Genomic DNA, 19,908 nt, shown 5'->3' on the forward strand with positions numbered 1-19,908 from the left:
GTTAATCTAGAGCATGGGTTATTTTAAGATGCAACATGGGCAGCTGATGTTCAGCATTGATGCCGTTTGAGAAGGTGACAAAATTTGGCAGTATGAACATGTGTGAAATTGACAATTTCATCCCCCTCATATACTTCCTGGAAAAAATACTCACCAGAATGTAGGAGGGAATAGTGAAAGAACAGCAACTTGCACCTGTTTATTGCCCTCTGAGGATTGAATGTCCATGTTACATGCTGCAGGATTTAAATGACAAGGAGGAAGAAAAGGAGCTGCATCAGCAGGTGGATATGGAGGGTGACATATACTTTGCACAGGTAGCGGACAATGTAGACAGTCAGAGTGAAATTGATGATGATGATGACGGTACTGGCAATGATAAACAATGATATAGGTGAAAATGAACAACAGGCCCCTTGGTTGTGCTGGCAAACATGGCAAGTTGTACGCCCGAAGGCTTATGAGTAGTGTTGAGCGATACCTTCCGATATCGGGAAATATCTGATCGGATTGGATCGGACCGATACCCAAAAAGTATCGGATATCGCCGATTCCGATACCGGAAACCAATGCAAGTCAATGGGACAGAAATATCGGAATAAAAATAAACCCTTTCTTTCCTTGTAGGTTAATTCTACATGAAGGAAAACAACTAAGAATAATGTAGAATGTATTGGGGGAGGTGGGGGAGACAATAAAGGCATAGAGGTTTAGCGTAATCAATTGGAATAGCAGGAATTAATATTTTTTTTACGATGTTTGGAGTTACGGAAATATTGACTATGTTAAGCTTTTTTATATTTTGTCAGATATTTATGTTTCACTTCTTCCATGCTCTTCACCTTCTTTTTTACTTCTCCCACACTTTCTCCTTCATCATCCTCAGCATCAGCATCTTTTTCATCAACTTCGTCTTCACCTTCTACATATTCTTCTTCTTCACCTTCTTCCTATTATTCTCTTTTTTTTACACTCTTCATATTCTTCTTATTCAACTATTATTCTTCTTCATATTCTGCTTCTTCATCTTCTTCATATTCTTCTTCTTCATCATATTCTTATTTGTGACAGGCGTTCCTGTAGTTGTTATCTATAAAAGTTTGAACATTACACCTTTCGTTCTGCCCATCACAAAAGATTTACAACAGGATTTGTCCGCGTTCAGTTTGGCCTGCAGCAGCAGGTCTTTTCCAGGGGCACCACGAGGAGGAACGGACTCACCCCCATACACTGCTTAGTCATCTTCTGCTTATAATTTAGATAATATCTTTTGCTCTGATTTTTAGTCTTATGCTTAATGCTCTTCCGCTTTTTGTTCTGCAGCTTCTTGTACTTCTGCTTATTGGTTTTCTGTCTCTTGTTCTTCTGTATCTTGGTGGTTGTCTTCTTGTTCTTTGTCCTCTTGGTCAACTTATTCAGGGTCATCTTCTTGGTCTTCTTCGGGGTGGTCTTCAGGGTCGTCGTCTTCAGGGTAATCATCTTCGGGGTCCTCGTCTTCTTCGGGGTGGTCTTCAGGGTCCTCGTCTTCAGGGTCGTAGTCTTCAGGGTCCTCGTCTTCTTCGAGGTGGTCTTCAGGGTCCTCGTGTTCAGGGTCGTCGTCTTCGGGGCCCTCGTCTTCTTTGGGGTGGTCTTTAGGGAACTCGTGTTCAGGGTCGTAGTCTTCGGGGTCCTCGTCTTCTTCGGGATGGTCTTCAGGGTCGTCATCTTCAGGGTTGTCATCTTCAGGGTCCTCGTCTTCTTCGGGGTGGTCTTCAGGGTCCTCGTGTTAAGGGTCGTCGTCATCGGGGTCCTCGTCTTCTTCAGGTTGGTCTTCAGGGTCCTCGTCTTCAGGGTCCTCGTCAGGGAGATCCAGAGTGATTACCAAGAACCATTTCAAAAAGCTTAAATTTGGAAATGAAGCAGAAGGTACAAGAAGGCTGAGGAACTGCCGAGAACCAGCTAATGGTACTGGAACCCGGATGGGTAGCAGAAGGTACAAGAGCCAATGGAACTACCGAGGATCAGCTGACGGTACTGGAACTCGGTTACTAAGCAGGAGGTACCTGTGCCTGAAAGCACTACCAAGGACCTGCAGACGTTAGTGGAACTTGGATACCGCGAAGGAGGCGCCTAAGCCAAAGGCACTGCCGAGAACCAGCTGACGGTACTGGAACCCGGATGGGTAGCCAAAGGTACCCATGTAAAAAAAAGTTGCAAGTCCGTGAGCCGGACACACTTACCAAAACCCACAGTCCTACAGGGGGTGCTTGTCCTATTGGCACTATGGAACCAGCCTTCATTGCCAGATCCCGCAGCCCAGATAGGAGTCACCGAAACTGCAGGCACCATAGAGTCGGCTAACCCGACCGCAACACGACAGGACAACGCATTGGAGGCAAAGTGACGTTGACACTACCCGGAAACCGCTGGCATGCTGGAACCAGGCTGGGCAGGAGGGAGTACCCATGCCAAAGACACTACCGAGAACCAGCTGACGGTACTGGAACCCGGATGAGTAGCAGAAGGTGCAAGAGCCAATGGAACTACCGAAGACCAGCTGACGGTACTGTAACTCGGTTACTAAGCAGGAGGTACCTGTGCCATGAAAGCACTACCAAGGACCAGCAGACATTGGTGGAACTTGGATACCATGAAGGAGGCACCTAAGCCAAAGGCACTGCCGAGAACCAGTTGACGGTACTGGAACCAGGATGGGTAGTAGAAGGTACAAGAGCAAATGGAACTACCGAGGACCAGCTGATGGTACTGGAACCCGGATGGGTAGTAGAAGGTACAAGAGCCAATGGAACTACCGAGGACCAGCTGACGGTACTGGAACTCGGTTACTGAGCAGGAGGTACCTGTGCCAGAAAGCACTACCAAGGACGAATAGACGTTGGTGGAACTTGGATACCGAGAAGGAGGCACCTAAGCCAAAGGCACTGCCGAGAACCAGCTGACGGTACTGGAACCCAGATGGGTAGCAGAAGGTACCCATGTAAAAAAAAGTTGCAAGGCCACGAGCCGGTCGCAGTTACCAAAACCCACAGTCCTACAGGGGGTGCTTGTCCTATTGGCACTATGGAACCTGTCTTCATTGCCAGATCCCGCAGCCCACATTGGAGTCACCTAAACTGCAGGCACCAGAGAGTCGGCTAACCCGACCGCAACACGACAGGACAATGCATTGGAGGCAAAGTGACATTGACACTACCCGGAAACAGCTGGCGTGCTGGAACCAGGCTGGGTAGGAGGGAGTACCCGTGCCAAAGACACTGCCGAGAACCAGCTGACGGTACTGGAACCCGGATGGGTAGTAGAAGGTACAAGAGCAAATGGAACTATCGAGAACCAGCTGACGGTACTTGAACCCGGATGGGTAGCAGAAGGTACAAGATCCAATGGAACTACCGAAGACCAGCTGACGGTACTGAGACTTGGTTATTAAGCAGGAGGTACCTGTGCCAGAAAGCACTACCAAGGGCTAGCAGACGTTGGTGGAATTTGGATACCGAGAAGGAGGCACCTAAGCCAAAGGCACTGCCGAGAACCAGCTGACGGTACTGGAACCCGGATGGGTAGCAGAAGGTACAAGAGCAAATGTAACTACCGAGGACCAGCTGACGGTACTGGAACCCGGATGGGTAGCAGAAGGTACAAGGGCCAATGGAACTACCAAGGACCAGCTGACAGTACTGGAACCCGGATCGGTAGCAGAAGGTACAAGAGCCAATGGAACTACCGAGGACCAGCTGACGGTACTGGAACTCGGTTACTAAGCAGGAGGTACCTGTGCCAGAAAGCACTACCAAGGACCAGCAGACGTTGGTGGAACTTGGATACCGCGAAGGAGGCACCTAAGCCAAAGGCACTGCCGAGAACCAGCTGATGGTACTGGAACCCGGATGGGTAGCAGAAGGTACCCATGTAAAAAAAAGTTGAAAGGCCGCGAGCCGGCCGCAGTTACCAAAACCCACAGTCCTACAGGGGGTGCTTGTCCTATTGGCACTATGGAACCAGCCTTCATTGCCAGATCCCGCAGCCCACATAGGAGTCACCTAAACTGCAGGCACCCTAGAGTCGGCTAACCCGACCGCAACACGACAGGACAACGCATTAGAGGCAAAGTGACGTTGACACTACCCGGAAACAGCTTATGTGCTGGAACCAGGCTGGGCAGGAGGGAGTACCCGTGCCAAAGACACTGCTGGGAAACAGATGGCGGTGCTGGAACCCAGGGTAAATACTAAAAACAGAGTGGAGCCAGAGGCGTAATTGGAGCAACTTTAAAATCTGTAGTAGTGTGAATGTGGACAGAGCAGGAGAATTTTCCGGACACACAGCAGGGGAACAGCTGTCGTTACTGAACACCAATAACACTGGAGCAAGCGTTGACTGTGCAGACGGCAATTCTGAGCAGCAACTAGCAGTATTGGAGCCCAGGGTAAATACGAAAAAGAGAGGAGCCAGAGGTGTAATTGGAGCAAGTTTTAAATCTGTAGTACAGTTGATGTGGACAAAGCAGGAGAATTTGCCGGACACACAGCTGGGGATCAGCTGACGTTACTGAACCCCAATAACATGGGACCAAGTGTTGACTGTGCAGATGGCAATTCTGAGCAGCAACTAGCGGTATTGAAACCCAGGGTAAATACTAAAAACAGAGGAGCCAGAGGTGTAATTGGAGCAACTTTAAAATCTGTAGTAGTGTGAATGTGGACAGAGCAGGAGAAATTGCCGTCCGCACAGCAGGGGAACAGCTGACGTTACTGAACCCCAATAACACGGCAGCAAGTGTTGACTGTGCAGACAGCACTTCTGAGTGCCAACTGGCGGTGTCGGAGCTCAGGTATAATACTGAAAACAGAGGAGCCAGAGGTGTAATTGGAGCAACTTTAAAATCTGTAGTAGTGAGAATGTGGACAGAGCAGGAGAATTTGCCGGACACACAGCAGGGGAACAGCTGACGTTACTGAACCCCAATGACACGGCAGCAAGTGTTGACTGTGCAGACGGCACTTCTGAGCGCCAACTGGCGGTGTTGGAGCTCAGGGATTACAGTTCAGGTGGTAGAAACATAAACACAACAGGAGACCTGGATACTGTTGTCAACCAATTATTTATTCTGGAAGAGGACTGGCAAATTCATGAGAGATCCAGGCCTTGTTCATCTTGAGAAAAGTAAGCCGGTCAACGTTATTGGAGGATAGTCGCATGCAACGGTCTGTTAGTACACCACCTGCGGCACTAAAGACGCCTTCCGATAATACACTAGCAGCAGGACAAGCTAGCACCTCCAATGCATACTGGCTAAGCTCTGGCCATGTATCCAGCTTACAGACTCAAAACTTGAAGGGAGAAGAGCCGTCTGGGAGTACACTGTGAGGGCAAGACATGTAGTCTGTCACCATCTGACGGAAACGTTGCCTCCTGCTGACTGGAGCCGTCTGTGATGATGTAGATATTTGTGGCGGCGGGGACACAAAACTTTGCCACATTTGGGCCACACTGGTCTTGCCTTGTGCTGAGGCACTGTATCTGCTCCCTCTTTGTGCAGAGCTTCCTCCACTGCCTCGAAGCACTGAGCTGCTTTGTAAAGCACTAGCAGCACTGCTCTCGGTTGGAATGGAGAACATGATGGAATGCACCAGTGCGTCTTGGTACTCCCGCATTTTATGCTCCCGGTTCAACGGTGTTATGAGGCTTTGTAAGTTGTCCCGGTAGCGAGGATCTAGGAGGGTGGACACCCAATAATCAGCCGTGCTGAGAATGTGGGCTATGCGGCAGTCGTTTCTCAGGCACTGCAGCATGAAATCAACCATGTGCTGCAGACTGCCAACAGGCCAAGAAACGCAGTCCCCTGCTTGAGGCGTGATCTATGCCTGCTCTGCATCACCCCACCCTCGCTCTAGATACTGACTACTAGAGCATTGTGTGCCTCCCTCCTCTGGACAGATGTCTTCCTCCTCCATTGACTCCTCCTCATCCTCCTCACAAAGTGTCCCCTGCCTAGGTCTTTGTGAGGAACCACGTTGCGCAGACTGTAGAGAAGCAGATGGCATTTGTGACTCCTCATCCTCCACCTCTTCCAAAACCTCCTCCCTTAGTGCTTGCAGTGTTTTTTCAAGCAGGCAGATAAGGGGATTAGTCATGCTAACTAGTGCATCATCTGCACTCGCCATCCGCGTGGAATAATCGAAGCGCACTCTACGTGGACCTTGTGAAGCAGTGCATCAAGATCCGGATAGTCCCTCAAAAAACTCTGCACGACCAAGTAGAGCACATGTGCCAGACATGGGATGTGAGTGAGGTTGCCTAGGCCCAGAGCAGCCACCAGATTTCGGCTATTGTCACACACTACCATGCCTGACTGGAGATTCGCTGACACAAACCACACGTCGCTCTGCTGCTTGATAGCATTCCAGAGCTCCTGCGCTGTGTGGCTTCGATTCCCCAAAGAAATTAATTTTAATAAGGCCTGTTGATGTTTGGCCATGGCTGTGCTCATATCGGTCATCATAACAGGTAACCATTCACGGGTCAATGTGGAGGTAAACCGTGGCGGCTCCTGCAGCGCTGATTCAGAGGAACTGGAGTATGAGGAGGAGTCAATGTGTACAGACAGGATTCCTGCAATCCTTGGAGTTGGCAGAACACGTACAGCGCCACTCTCAAGATCTGTACCCGACTCCACAACATTTACCCAATGGGCAGTGAGGGAAAGGTATCCTCCCTGTCCATGCTTACTGGTAAATGCATTGGTGGTCAGGTGGACCTTGCTACTGACGGCGTTTTGTAGCGCATGTTTAATTTTTCCCTCCACATGCTGTTGCAGGGCAGGGACGGCTTGCCTGCTGAAATAAAAGCGGCTGGGCACGTTGTATTATGGGACTGCCAATGGCATAAAGTTACGGAAGGTGTCAGTCTCCACCAGCCTGAATGATAGCATTTCAAGGGCCAGTAGTTTAGCAATGCCAGCATTCAGAGCCTGTGCTCGGGGGTGGTTTGCCGAGTATGGTCACCTTTTCTCCCTTGCCTGTGCTAACGATGGCTGTAGACTGGCATGGGAGTGTGAGGATGACAGGGAAAGTGGTGCTGTGGGTGGAATTACACTGTGTCTCTGTACAACAGTGCCAGAGGTTCTTCCATGGCGATCCTATGAGGAGGCCGAACCAGCTGTGTGTGAGCTGGAGGAAGAGGCTACAACACGAGCTGAAGAGGTGGTAGGTGGCACTGTAGGTTGGCCTAGGTCTTCAGTGTGTTTTTGTAACTCCACCACGTGCTTGGTCCGCACATGTTTCCACATATTTGTGGTATTGAGGTTGCTGACACTTTTCCCTCTTTTCACCTTCTGATTACACAGCTTGCCTTTGACAAAGTAAATGTCATCTACAACTGTGTCCAAAAAGGACCAGGCACTGCAAATCTTGGGAGCACCCGCTTTGGATTTTGGAAGAGCCATGCTCCTAATGGGTGCCAAAGTTGAGGCTACAGGCAACCAAGTCTGCCCCCTCCCTCTCCCTCCTTTTTGGGCCGTTCAGGGAATCTCTTCCTCAGGGCTGCTCCCACCACCTTCCTGTCCCTCACGCCATGATGGGTCAAGGGCCTCATCATCTACACCACCCTCTTCAAACAACTGCTTCTCCAGGGTAGTCTCAACAGCACAGTACGCACCAGAGAGTGGCACCTGAGTCTCATCATCAGATGCGTACTGAGGTGTGCTGCTGACCATAGGCACTGGCCCACCCGCCTCTTCAGATTCAGAGAGACAAATCGGTTGGGCATCACTGCATACTACCTCTTCTTCAAATTCTCGAATTCTGGTTGTCTGGCCCCCTCTTTCCAAGCCAAGAGATTCAGAGAACAGAAGTAGAGATGGCTCCTGTCCAGGGCTCTCTGACTGCCTGGGCAATTTGGCAGGTGGTGAAGAGACAGATGGGTGCTCTTCAGTGCTCAGGACCTGAGAGGATCTGGAACTAATTGAAGCCGATGCGTTAGCTGCCATCCATCCGACAACGGCTTCAAATTGGTCCTCCCGCAGCAGTGGGGTACGGCTAGCTCCTACAAAGCTGCACATAAAGGACTGTTCCCTGGTAAAACTGGGGGATGCTGAGTCACTGGTGCCTGCAGCAGGCACAGAATCCTCATGTCCTCTCCCTGCAGAAACTCCACACCCACGCCCACGACCACGACCACATGCCTTACTCCCTGCCTTCTTCATCTTGGTAGACTGATAAAGATAGGCAGAAAAGTACTAAGGGCTTAGTGTGCTTATTCCTGAACAGCTGCTAACAGGTATAAAAAACACTAATTTTATAAAGTGTGGACTAGACTTTAATATGAGCTAATGTGGGCTACACAACTGTAAAGTGGAGTGTTTGGTGAACTTTATTTAGGTTTTTTTTGGTCACAAAAAGACACTGGATGTGCCCAAAGATGTAATACAGATAGTATCACAAACTTTTTGTAGCTATTACAATGTAGGAAGGTAACTTACAATGCAATAGATGAGGCTACAAAAAATAGACTAATACTAATCTGTCTGGGGCTGTAGGGCACAACGCTGCAGAAAGGCTCCTCTATCTACTCCTATATAGTGTGTTTGGAACCAATGTAGCTGAATACGGATTGAACCACCACACTAATAGGAGAAATCAGGAAAAATGTTCAATTAGCAAGAAAGGACAATGTATGAGGCAGTGACGCACGCTGAGCGCACTACAACCAGACGTGGCTGAAGCACACACTACAGCGTGAGCTGCACTCACACACAGAGACCTTGCAGACAGGCGTGAACAGTGCAGATGCAGAGCACTGTGCACAAGCGCTGCAAGACAAAAAAAAAATTCTCTATCTACTCCTATATAGTGTGTTTGGAACCAATTTAGCTGAATACGGATGGAACCACCACACTAATAGGAGAAATCAGGAAAAATGTTCAATTAGCAAAAAAGGACAATGTATGAGGCAGTGACGCACGCTGAGCGCACTACAACCAGATGTGACTGAAGCACACACTACAACGTGAGCTGCACTCACACACACAGACCTTGAAGACAGCGGTGAACAGTACAGATGCAGAGAACTGTGCACTAGCGCTGAAAGACAAAAAATAATTCTCTATCTACTCCTATATAGTGTGTTTGGAACCAATTTACCTGAATATGGAGGGAACCACCACACTAATAGGAGATATCAGGGAAAATTATGAATTAGCAAAAAAGGACAATGTATGAGGCAGTGACACACACTGAGTGCACTACAACCAGACGTGGCTGAAGCACACACTACAGGGTGAGCTGCACTCACACACAGAGACCTTGCAGACAGCGGTGAACAGCACAGAGAACTGTGCACTAGCGCTGCAAGGCACAGCGATTTATAAAGTAGCTTGGGTAAAGCAGAATAGACCAAATAGGTAGCTAAAACTGTCCCTCAGAACAACAGCGTCCTATCCCTAACTGAATTCACAGCAGAGTGAGCTCAAAATGGCGGCGGCGGCTTTTATAGTGCATCATGACATCATTTCAGCAGCCAATCACAGCCATGCCATTAGTTAACATGCCTACATGCCTAACAGGATGTGCCCGCACTTCTTAGGATCCTCATTGGCTGAGCAAAATGAAACTGGCTCATTGCATTATGGGAACTTCCGATTCCGGTATACGATATTGTAAAAGTATCGGAATTAAGTATTGGAATTCCGATACTGCGAATATCTGTCGATGCCCGATATTTCAGTATCGGAATGCTCAACACTACTTATGGCAGGGGTCTCAAACTCAATTTACCTGGGGGCTGCTGGAGGTAGATTCTGGGTAAGGCTGGGCCGCATCAAGTTTTCCACAAAAAATGCGCTTACAAAATATCATTATTCAGATTCAAATGTCTTTATTAACAGTTCTTTAACATTTAACTTTTAGAACATGAATGGACATAAACTGTTTGAACATGGCTTTATCTGCCTACTTCTTGCTGCTAGAGATCTGACAGCGCTTACTCTTGCATAGCCGAGCCACATTTGGCGTAAGTGAGGAAGCAGTTGAGACCCTCAGCACAGCTTGAAGATGAGCATCAGTAATTCTAGACCTGTACTTTGACTTATTGAAGTTCAAGGTAGAGAAGAGCTTTTCGCACAAGTATGTGCTCCCAAATAGACACATGGTCTGCTTGAACATTCGGGAAAGCTCAGGGAAGCTGGGGGGCAATTCTCTTAAAAATTGCCCAAGTTTGTCTGCTTTTCCACTCACATCCCTAAACTTGGCTTTGAGTTCAGAGTTACACTGCAGGTCAATGAGCTCTATTTGAAACACTGGAGGGGCATCTTGCACATCAAAGGAGAAGGGGTCTGCAAAAATTTGAAATGTGGCTCTGTGTCTCTTGAAGTCTGCAAATCTATGATCAAATTCCTCCTGTAGCCTCAAAATGACATCCACATACTCCTCATGACTGAATAGTGTGCCTGAATCAATGAGTGACTTGCATGCTGGGAAATGGCAAAGGTTTGTTTGAGAAAGCTGGTCTTTCCACAATATAAGTTTTGTAGAGAACGCTCTCACGCTGTCATAGGCAGCACTGACAAGTTGCCCCTGGCCTTGTAACCTCTTATTCAGTACATTAAGCTCATGTGCGATATCAACCAAAAAAGCTAAGTCCATGAGCCATTTTGGATCACTTAGCAAAGGAACAGAAGCCCCATCTTTCTCCATAAAAGCTTTCACTTCCGCTCTCAACTCAAAAAATCTCTTCAATACGTTTCCCCTGCTGAGCCAACGCACCTCGGTAAAGTAGAGCACATCCCCATATTCTGACCCTATTTCCTCTAAAAAAGCATGAAACATTCTGTGTTTTAAGCCCCTGGATCTGATTTGGTTGATGCATTTCACAACGAAAGACATCACGTTGTCAAACTTCAGGCATTTGCTGCAAAGGGCCTGCTGATGGATAATGCAGTGCAGAGCAATGACCTCCTCTAAACCTTCCTCTTCCTTTTTTTTATTAACAAGTGCCACCAGTCCTTTTTTCCTCCCGATCATTGATGGCGCTCCATCAGTTGTTATTCCGACAAACTTCCTCCAAGGCAAACCAGCATTCTGAAAAGCATCACACAGCTGGTGAAATATCTCTTGGGCGGTGGTCTGGCCATGCATTGGAACTAGTGAGAGCAACTCCTCTGTGACTTCAAAATTGTCATCAACACCCCGGACATAGATTGCAAGCTGGGCAGTGTCGGTGATGTCTGTGGTCTCATCAAGAGCGACTGAGTATACACTGAAACATTTTATTTTCTCACACAGTTGATCATAAATGTCACTTGAAAGGTCAGAAATGCGCTCTGCCACGGTGTTGGAAGAAAGGCTGACGTTGCTAAACTGACCTTTCTTTTCTGGAGAGATAATACTTGCAGCCTGTAACATGCACTTTTTTATAAATTCCCCTTCTTTAAATGACTTTCCTGCTTTAGCAATCATCATACTAACTACGTAGCTGGCTTCGACTGCTGCATCATTCTCTTTGGTTGCTTTCTTAAAGAAATCTTGTTGCCTCAGCAGACATGTCTTAAGTTTAGCAACCTGGTTGGCTCTCTCATCTTCCTGGTACTTTGCATACTCCTCAGCATGTCTAGTTGTGTAATGACGCTTCAAATTGTATTCTTTGGGCACTGCAACTTTCTCTGTGCAAATAAGACAAGTTGGGATGCCCTTGTGCTCAATAAAGAAATATTGCTTTTCCCACTTTTCCTGAAATTGTCTGTGCTCATCATCAACCTTTCTCTTCACTGCAGGCTTTGAGCAAGACATATTTGGGGCTGCGTAGCAAAAACTTAGGCCTATGGTGCCTTGAGATACCCACTTCAGCACAAGGTGCTCTGGATGAGCGGAAATAGAGTTTCCCAGTCCCCCTAGCTGCCTAGCATGACCTTCGGCAACATTAAAGAGGACCTGATTTTTACTCACAGGAGTAGCCAAATACCTTTAGGGTGGGCACGCACCTGGTCTGGTTTATAAAAATAGCACTCCTCCACTCTGCTGTGCCCCCCTGTATATTTCTTGCCCTGTATGCTAATACTGAGCATCAAGGAGGAAGAGACGCCGGGGTTTCTCAATGGGCGTCTCCTTCTCCATGTGCCTCAATCCAATCACAGTGAGAGTCACAGCCAGGAAGAAAAAAACTCCTTGTCTGTGACACTCTTTGATGTGATTGGATCACAACACAGCCAGGGAGAAGGAGACGCCCATTGAGAAACCCCTGCGTCTCCTCCTCCCATGCAGGGCCTCCAATGGCAGAACGTCCTGTCGCCTGACTGGGAAGAAGAAGAAAAAAAGTGGGGCATGGAGAGCGTGACTGACAGGCTGGAGAGCCTGTCAGTCACGCTCTACACGCCCCACTTTTTTTTTCTTCCAAGCCTGCACTAGATTGAAAACAAAAGAAGAAGCTGCTGTCATGGCGTCTCCCAGCGCAAGGGAAGCCCCGAGCTGGGAGACGTGTCTTCTCTATGAACGCGCCCTGTGCACCGAGGGGTCCCAAGCTCCTACCCCCCCCCCCGATACTTGCCTCTCCGTGTCCCTCCCATCGAAGAAGATGAAGTCGCCGCTCTGAACGCACTTGGTGCAGGTCAGCCTCTGGCGGTGTTACACAGCGGGCAGCGCTCCACCGCCACTTACTCCCCCTGGTGAGACGCCGAGGTACTGTACTTGGCGGTGGAGCGCTGCCCGCTGTGTAACACCGCCGGAGGCTGACCTGCACCAAGTGCGTTCAGAGCGGCGACTTCATCTTCTTCAAGTACCGGAGGGAAGGGGACTAAGGTGGCTAAGTGCTTTTCCAGGCGGGGGGCCGCAAAATATTGTCCCGCGGGCCGCAGTTGGCCCGCGGGCCGCGAGTTTGAGACCCCTGACTTATGGGATAACAGGCATGATCTTACAATCAAGAAAAGTGCTAACTATTGGATAGACAAACTTTTATATCTTTGCTGTAAAAGCAAAATGGGAATTTTTTTCCCACTTTACAAATGGGGCTTGTAAAGACACGGGTCAGTGGGTACTCTCGTCCGCTGGCCCAGCCGCCTTTAGAAAGACAACATGGACCATGGCTCATCCCCAACTGAATGCCCGGACTCCTTAACCGTGGTTGGAACACTACTCAGACAACACAGGGTGAGGGAATCACAATATTAAGGTTTTATTGGATCCCCAACAACTAACAGCATATAACACATAACAAGCACAGCACAAATTGTAACAGGCAACAGAGTCTCACCCTTCCGCTGGCTCACCAGGGTTTTAGATTCTTTGTATCTCAGATCTTCCAGGACTATTTACTCCAAACCAGTGGTCCCCTTCTTTTGGCAGGCACCCGCCCAGAAAGAAATAATGCCGGAGTTTAGAACTGAGACAGCACGGCAAAGTCTGTAACCAGGTGACCAAAATGTCCCAACCTGGGTTGCGTCCTATGCGGTCGTTGTTCTCCCATTCGAATCTGAAGTTCCTAAATTAGCTGCCTGTCTTCAAGCTAGTGCACCTGCAGTCGGGACTGACATCCCTAGGCTGAGGGCAGTAGACAAAAATCTCCTGGTCAACTGAACAGTCCTCCTGATATACCCTCAGCCCTCATTGCAGGATACCGGGGACTTCACGATTGGTGGAATAAGACTGTCTTTTCATAGGCTGGATCTCAAGTCCCATATAAACATTTTTGGTCGTATTGCAGTTCAGGCAAGGGAGAGCCACATACTGATTGATATAGTCCTACAATAAAATGTTAGTAAGAGACATTTGGTCTGCAAGTTATGACATTACAATAATGGTGGCTGAGGCAATTTACATAGAGTCAACAATCCACATGGTAATACAATGGCATTCTAACAGGATTAAATTCCTCTGACCTTACAGAAGAGAGATAATTGCATTACCTAGGTTAACATCGCCAACATCTACAAGACTCTAGAAACAATGGGTATACAAAATAGTGTCCAGCTAGATTGTAAGAACTTAACCCATGAGTGGCATATTACGAGTTCGCCACAAAATACCAAATTGTCCGGATAAATAAGAAATCATCCTATGTTGTATATAAAAGGGGTCCATTTCATCACAGGGCTTATTAATAGTAAAAGCTGTCACTATTTGAAAGCTATGAAGCTTTCAAATAGTGGATGCCTGCCACCCACCTCACTGACCATCCGGCCATTCTGCCATCCCTGTAGATACAACTGAGCAAGCGTAAGGGCTACAATAAGTAGTCAAAGATGCAGCAGCAACAGCTACAGTATGTTTGGAATGATGAACCAGATATTTTATCTGACAATGTGATAACCAGACATACTTCAGGAAGATGGGGTTCAGTCATATTGAGCCTTTGTCCTTTCCCGGCATATAACTAATCCCATGGAGTTTTGAGTCAACAGATTGGACCAAAGGCATGAACTAGCCCAGATTACTATGGGTATAATGTCATGTGCAGCCTCCAGTGTTATGTCTGCAAGTATGTTCATTGTGGCCAGTGCTTTGCCACACACAAGATGACCAGGTTAACCCCCACAAGCTTGTAAAACCTAACATTTGTCAAAATTAATCAGGCATGGATCAGTTCTGAGTTTTATTCACCTACAGCTGATGCCAATTATCAAATAATCCATATGATCTAACTGCCTACCTGACGTGTCTCTGTCTTTTACACCATTCTGCTGCCTGTGCTAATGGCACATGCTCATTCAGGCATCTATCCTTTGGTAAAATTCACAAGCAGCTTGTGAAAAATTAGGTACAGCATATAAATTCACTGGGCAACTAGCAGGTAGATGCAGCTAATCAAGTGCCATGGATTAAAGGGAATCTGTCATCAGGCTTTGCTATTAAATCTGAGAGCATCATGGTTTCGGGACTGAAATCCTGATTACAGTGATGGTCACTTGCTGTGCTTTGTGTTGTAGTTTCAATACAGTCAGTGTTTTATCAGAAGAAGATTATCACTACCAGGCCAAGTATCATATGCAAACCAGTCCTAAAAATCTATGTAACCCAGCTCTCACCACTGATGGGCAGCTGGCTGACAATGTACAGTCTACTTTGGAAACTGTCAATCAAAAGTTTTGGCAGGGTTATACACAGCTCAGCTTTCTTACCATTGCTACATCAACATCAGAGAAACCAGGTATTCTATCAAAACTGTACCAAGCAGCCCAGTAAATGATACATACAGTTGAAACTAAAAGTGTACATACACTATATAAAAAGACACATATGCATGTTTTTCTCAATATCTGACATGAAATCAGAATAAACCTTTCCTGTTTTAGGTCAATTAGGATTACCATAATTTTTAGTATTTGCCAAATGCCAGAAAAATGAGAGAGAGAATGTTTTAATGCATTTTTATTACTTACTGCAAAGTCAAAAGTTTACATACATTTCATTAGCATTTTGTACCATTGCCCTTAAAATGAATGACTTTGGTCAAACGTTTGGGATATCCTTACACAAGCTTCTCACAATAATTGGTCAGAATTTGGGCCCATTCCTCCTGACAAAACAGGTGTATCTGATCCAGGTTTGTAGGTCGCCTTGCTCGCACATGCCTTTCCGGCTTTGTCCATGAATTTTCAATAAGATTGAGATCAGGGCTTTGTGATGGCCACTCGGATGGTCAATTGGAAAAGGACTATAAGGTAATTTCAAGCAATTTGCAGTCCATCATCCTACAACAAGAAAGATTATTTAAAAATGAAAAACTTTCAAGGCACTTGACAATCTTCCCAAGAATGGATATCGGTAAATGTTTTTGAATAGTGTTATTCTACTCTATTCTGGATTAAATCTTTCATTGACTTCACAATTTATGCAGAACAGAAGTTACTCACCTTTCTCTTACTACCCTTTGCTCATATCACTTTCAATAAAACACCCACCAAGTAACATAGAAAGCAAGAGGTCTCTGGATCACTAGATATTATTCAATTATTATGGCCTTGCTCAGTCAATTATACATTTATGAGCTCCAAAGGTGTTTCTCACCTCAGCCATTGTACAGTCATGGCCAAAAGTATTGAGAAAGAGACAAATAGTAATTTTTCCAAAGTTTACTGCTTCATTTTTTGCAATGGCAATTTGCATATACTCCTGAATGTCAAAGAGTGATCAGCTTAACAGCAATTACTGTACTTGCAAAGTCAATATTTGCCCAGAAAATGAACTTTAACCCCCAAAACACATTTCAACATCATTGCAGTCCTGCCTTAAAAGGAGCAGCTAACATCGTTTTTGTGATTGATCCATTAACACAGATGTGGGTGTTGATGAGGACAGGACTGGCGATCAATCAGTCATGATTAAGTAAGAATGACATCACTGGACACTTTAAAAGGAGGCTGGTTCTTGGTATCATTGTTTCTCTTCAGTTAACCATGGTTATCTCTAAAGAAACACGTGCAGCCATCATTGCACTGCACAAAAATGGCCTAACAGGGAAGAGTATCGCAGCTACAAAGATTGCACCTCAGTAGTGTTGAGCCACCCCCGTAGTGTTCGAGTTCGGTTCGGTTCGTCGAACACCCGTGTGTTCGCCGAACTGTTCGTCGAACTGTTCGTCGAACACCTTCGAACACCGTTAAAACCAATGGCAGGCAAACAAAAACACATAGAAACACATAGAAAACACCTTCAAAGGTGTCCAAAAGCTGACAAACTGCTCAGAAGACACAACTAACACATGGAAAAGTGACAAGTACATATAGTCATGCGAAAAGAAAAGAGGTGGAGGAGTAAAAGGAGGGGGAGACACAGATATAGGCATGTCATGCCCTTCTAAAATCCAAAAAGTGAGAAGCCGACACGCTCAGTCCGCTCCTGCCCGTGCCACCTCCGTGTCACCGGGTTTGTGCCAGAGCCGCGGTGAACCCTGACGGCCAGCCCCCCTCTCCCAATACTGGTGCCTGTCCGCTGGTGGGTCGAGCGAGCCCCCCTGTGGTGGAGGCAGCTCTAAGATTTTTAATTTAAATTGTCTCTCTAATTTGAATAAATACACTTTAAATCCATTTACAAGGATCTATTGGAGGGCAAGTCTCATGCCAGCAGCCGCGTAATTCCAGCTCCAGTAGCGTCCACTAAAGCTGCTGCAGTTAAAAAGCTTTTATAAGGATCAAGCTCGGCTGTCCACCGCAAGGCATCCTACTGCCAGTCCGAGCCCCTATGCCTTGGGGTGCCTCCTGATGCTCTTCACTGAGTATCCCGTGATCCCGAAGCATTTCCTTTGAAAAAATGAAGTGTCCAAACTACAGGTGGTGTAGCTTGCTTAACAGCCGGGATAATCCGCTGACTAGCAGACCCTGCTACTAGGCACAAAGTATTTCCTGGGCTAGATGCAGTTAAAAATTTGTAATTAGATACTCTCGTTGGATGCTGAGAAAGCATTCCATAGAGTCTCCTGGCACGCCATATATGATTCTCTTAAAAGCTTGGGGTAGGGGTCTAGGGGACCCTTTTATAGCTAAAATCACGGCCCTGTATCACAATACGTCACCTAGGCTGAAGATAAATGGAACTGTAGCACCCTGAGGGCTCGGTTGCTACAGAGGTATTGCACCTCACCCAGAAGTGTGATATCTCACTCTCAGGTAAGGATGGAGTGTGGATCAGGACCCGACACCTGCATGCATTACACCACATTGCCGTGGGGCAGGGCGACCAATATGCCCCTGAGATGGGCACGACAGTCCCTGTCCCTGGCTGGAGTGGGGGGAGGGAACACTGAGGAAGGGGAACCCTGTAGTGCAGGAGCAGGGAGGAAGCAGTTCCTGGGTGCATTGAGAAGGGAGTATAAAAGGTGGGCACCATCTTAGTTCAGTGCAGAGAAGTCTGAGCAGAAGTGGCAGGGAGCAGGGGCTCTGCATGAGCTCTGCTCCGGAGGCGGGCCTAGTAACAGAGGCCCAGGCCTGGAAGAGGGAGAAGGAAGGAAGAGGAGCGGAGAAGGCTCCAGGAACGAGGAACGAAGGGATCTCAGGGGTGCGGATGGGCGAGTCGCCACCGCACGCCCGAATCCACCTGCGTGGAGGGGTCAGGCCAAAGGGGGAGACCGGTCCCCGAAACTAGTGGAGGCAGGAAGCGACCCTCAGCTAGAAACAGGAGGCTGTGACATTTTATGTGGCGCAGCCCCTCGCTACACCCGCGAGGAAGGCACCACATAGGGTCAGGGAAACTGGCGCCAAGTTTACCAAGAGGAGGCCCGAGGCAGCCGGACAGAAGGGTTGGTAAGAAAGGCCAGACAAAGGACACACAAAGGGGGTCCTGAGAAGCACTGCAAAGTTATCTGGGAGTTGTCTGAGCCCCTCACCTGGTGAGCACAGTGCGACGTGGGCAGCCGTTACCTGCAGACGTGGTCTGGATAATAAGAACTGTGAGTAAAGGCCCTGGACTGCATCACTGACTCCGTGTCATTACTGCTGCTGCCCTGCACCATCACCCCCATCCTCCGCATACACTGCCCTGAGGCTATACTCCTCCCGTGGGGAGTTATGCTACGCTCTGCTGCACCCACAACACCAGAATCAGCGGTCTGCCCTGGAGCAGCGGTTCACTCTGACCGCAATCCACGGGTGGCGTAGTCGGACATTTAAACATCAAAACCACATAAATAGTTCCGCCACTGGTTTGACCGCCCTGAGCCACGGAACCGGGTTGCCGCCACGGAGACTACAACCACCAGCATCCACCAAAAAGGGTCCGGCTCCGGGTGTCCCAAGGCCCAGGGGGCGCGTCAGAACATTTTCATCACCTTTCACAATCACCAATGGGACAAGGCAGGGATGTTCTCTGTCCCCTCTCTTATACATCCTAGTGACGGAGCACCTGCTCTCATCAATTCGCCATAACCCCAATATTAGGTGGATTGAGGTGGGAGGCACCGAGTACAAGTGCTCTCTATTTGCTGATGATGTCCTAGTATATATCACTCGATCACATATATCCATCCATGCTGTTATGGCTGAAATAGATCACTTTGTTACGTGGTCAAATTTTAAAATCAATGCAGCGAAGTCTGAGGCCCTCGATGTCTACCTCCCCAAATCCATATAGGATTCCATCCAGTCCAACTTTCCCTTTGCCTGGCCCTCACAGGGTATCAAATACTTAGGAATTCCTATTCATAGAGACCTCTCCCATCTATGTTATCTTAATTTTGGGCCCTTTATTGAACAACTCCATACAGACCACGGTTGGCAAGTTAGAACTGTAAGATTCACTACGTGAACCACTGGTGTTTTGTGGAAAAGCACATGTACACTGCGTTCCAAATTATTATGCAAAAAGTGTTTAGGAGTGATAAGGGAAGAATTTGTTTGTTTGTCAGTTAAACTCATTGATGGTGATGTGTGTCAGGGCTCTTTATATCACTGTAAGCAATTGCAGACACCTGTGCTAATTAGTTTGGCAGGTGTGTCCAATGAAAGGCAAGACTACTTAAGAAGGCTGTCTCACATTATTAAGCAGCCTACATTTTCTGCCAAAATGGGAAAGAAAAAGGATGTGTCGGCTGCTGAGAAGCAACAAATTGTGGAGTGTTTAGGTCAAGGCATGACTACAATCAACATTGTGCGATGATCAGGATGAAGTGTCTTGGCAATCAAGAAGTATGTAGCTGATTCACAGTACACACGTGTGCGTGCTGATAAGGGCAAATTGAGGACTCTTTCCTACAGGAAATTACGTCAGGTTGAAAGAGCAGCGGCAAAAAAGCCTTGTCATAGCAGCAGACAAGTTTTTGAAGCTGCTTGTGCCTCCAACGTCCCCCGAACAACAAGATGCTGGAACCTTCAGAGGTTTGCAGCTGTGCATACGCCATCCTGTCGACCTCCTCTATCCACTTCACACAAGCAGAAACGGTTCCAGTGGGCCAAACATTACATGAAGACTGATTTCAAAACTGTTTTGTTCACGG

General features: G+C 47.4%; 1 protein-coding gene across 1 annotated transcript; it reads right to left on the reverse strand.

Moving 5' to 3' along the window:
- Positions 1–9,944: 9,944 nt before the first annotated feature.
- On the reverse strand, positions 9,945–11,780 carry LOC141245364 (general transcription factor II-I repeat domain-containing protein 2-like). Its single transcript, XM_073669064.1, has one exon. It carries the CDS (start codon positions 11,778–11,780, stop codon positions 9,945–9,947), a length of 1,836 nt encoding a protein of 611 aa, XP_073525165.1.
- Between the last annotated feature and the right edge of the window lie 8,128 nt (positions 11,781–19,908).

This window comes from Phyllobates terribilis, unplaced genomic scaffold (assembly GCF_046119375.1).
Source record: "Phyllobates terribilis strain yellow unplaced genomic scaffold, ASM4611937v1 Scaffold_2__4_contigs__length_985480577, whole genome shotgun sequence".
Lineage (NCBI taxonomy): Eukaryota > Metazoa > Chordata > Amphibia > Anura > Dendrobatidae > Phyllobates > Phyllobates terribilis.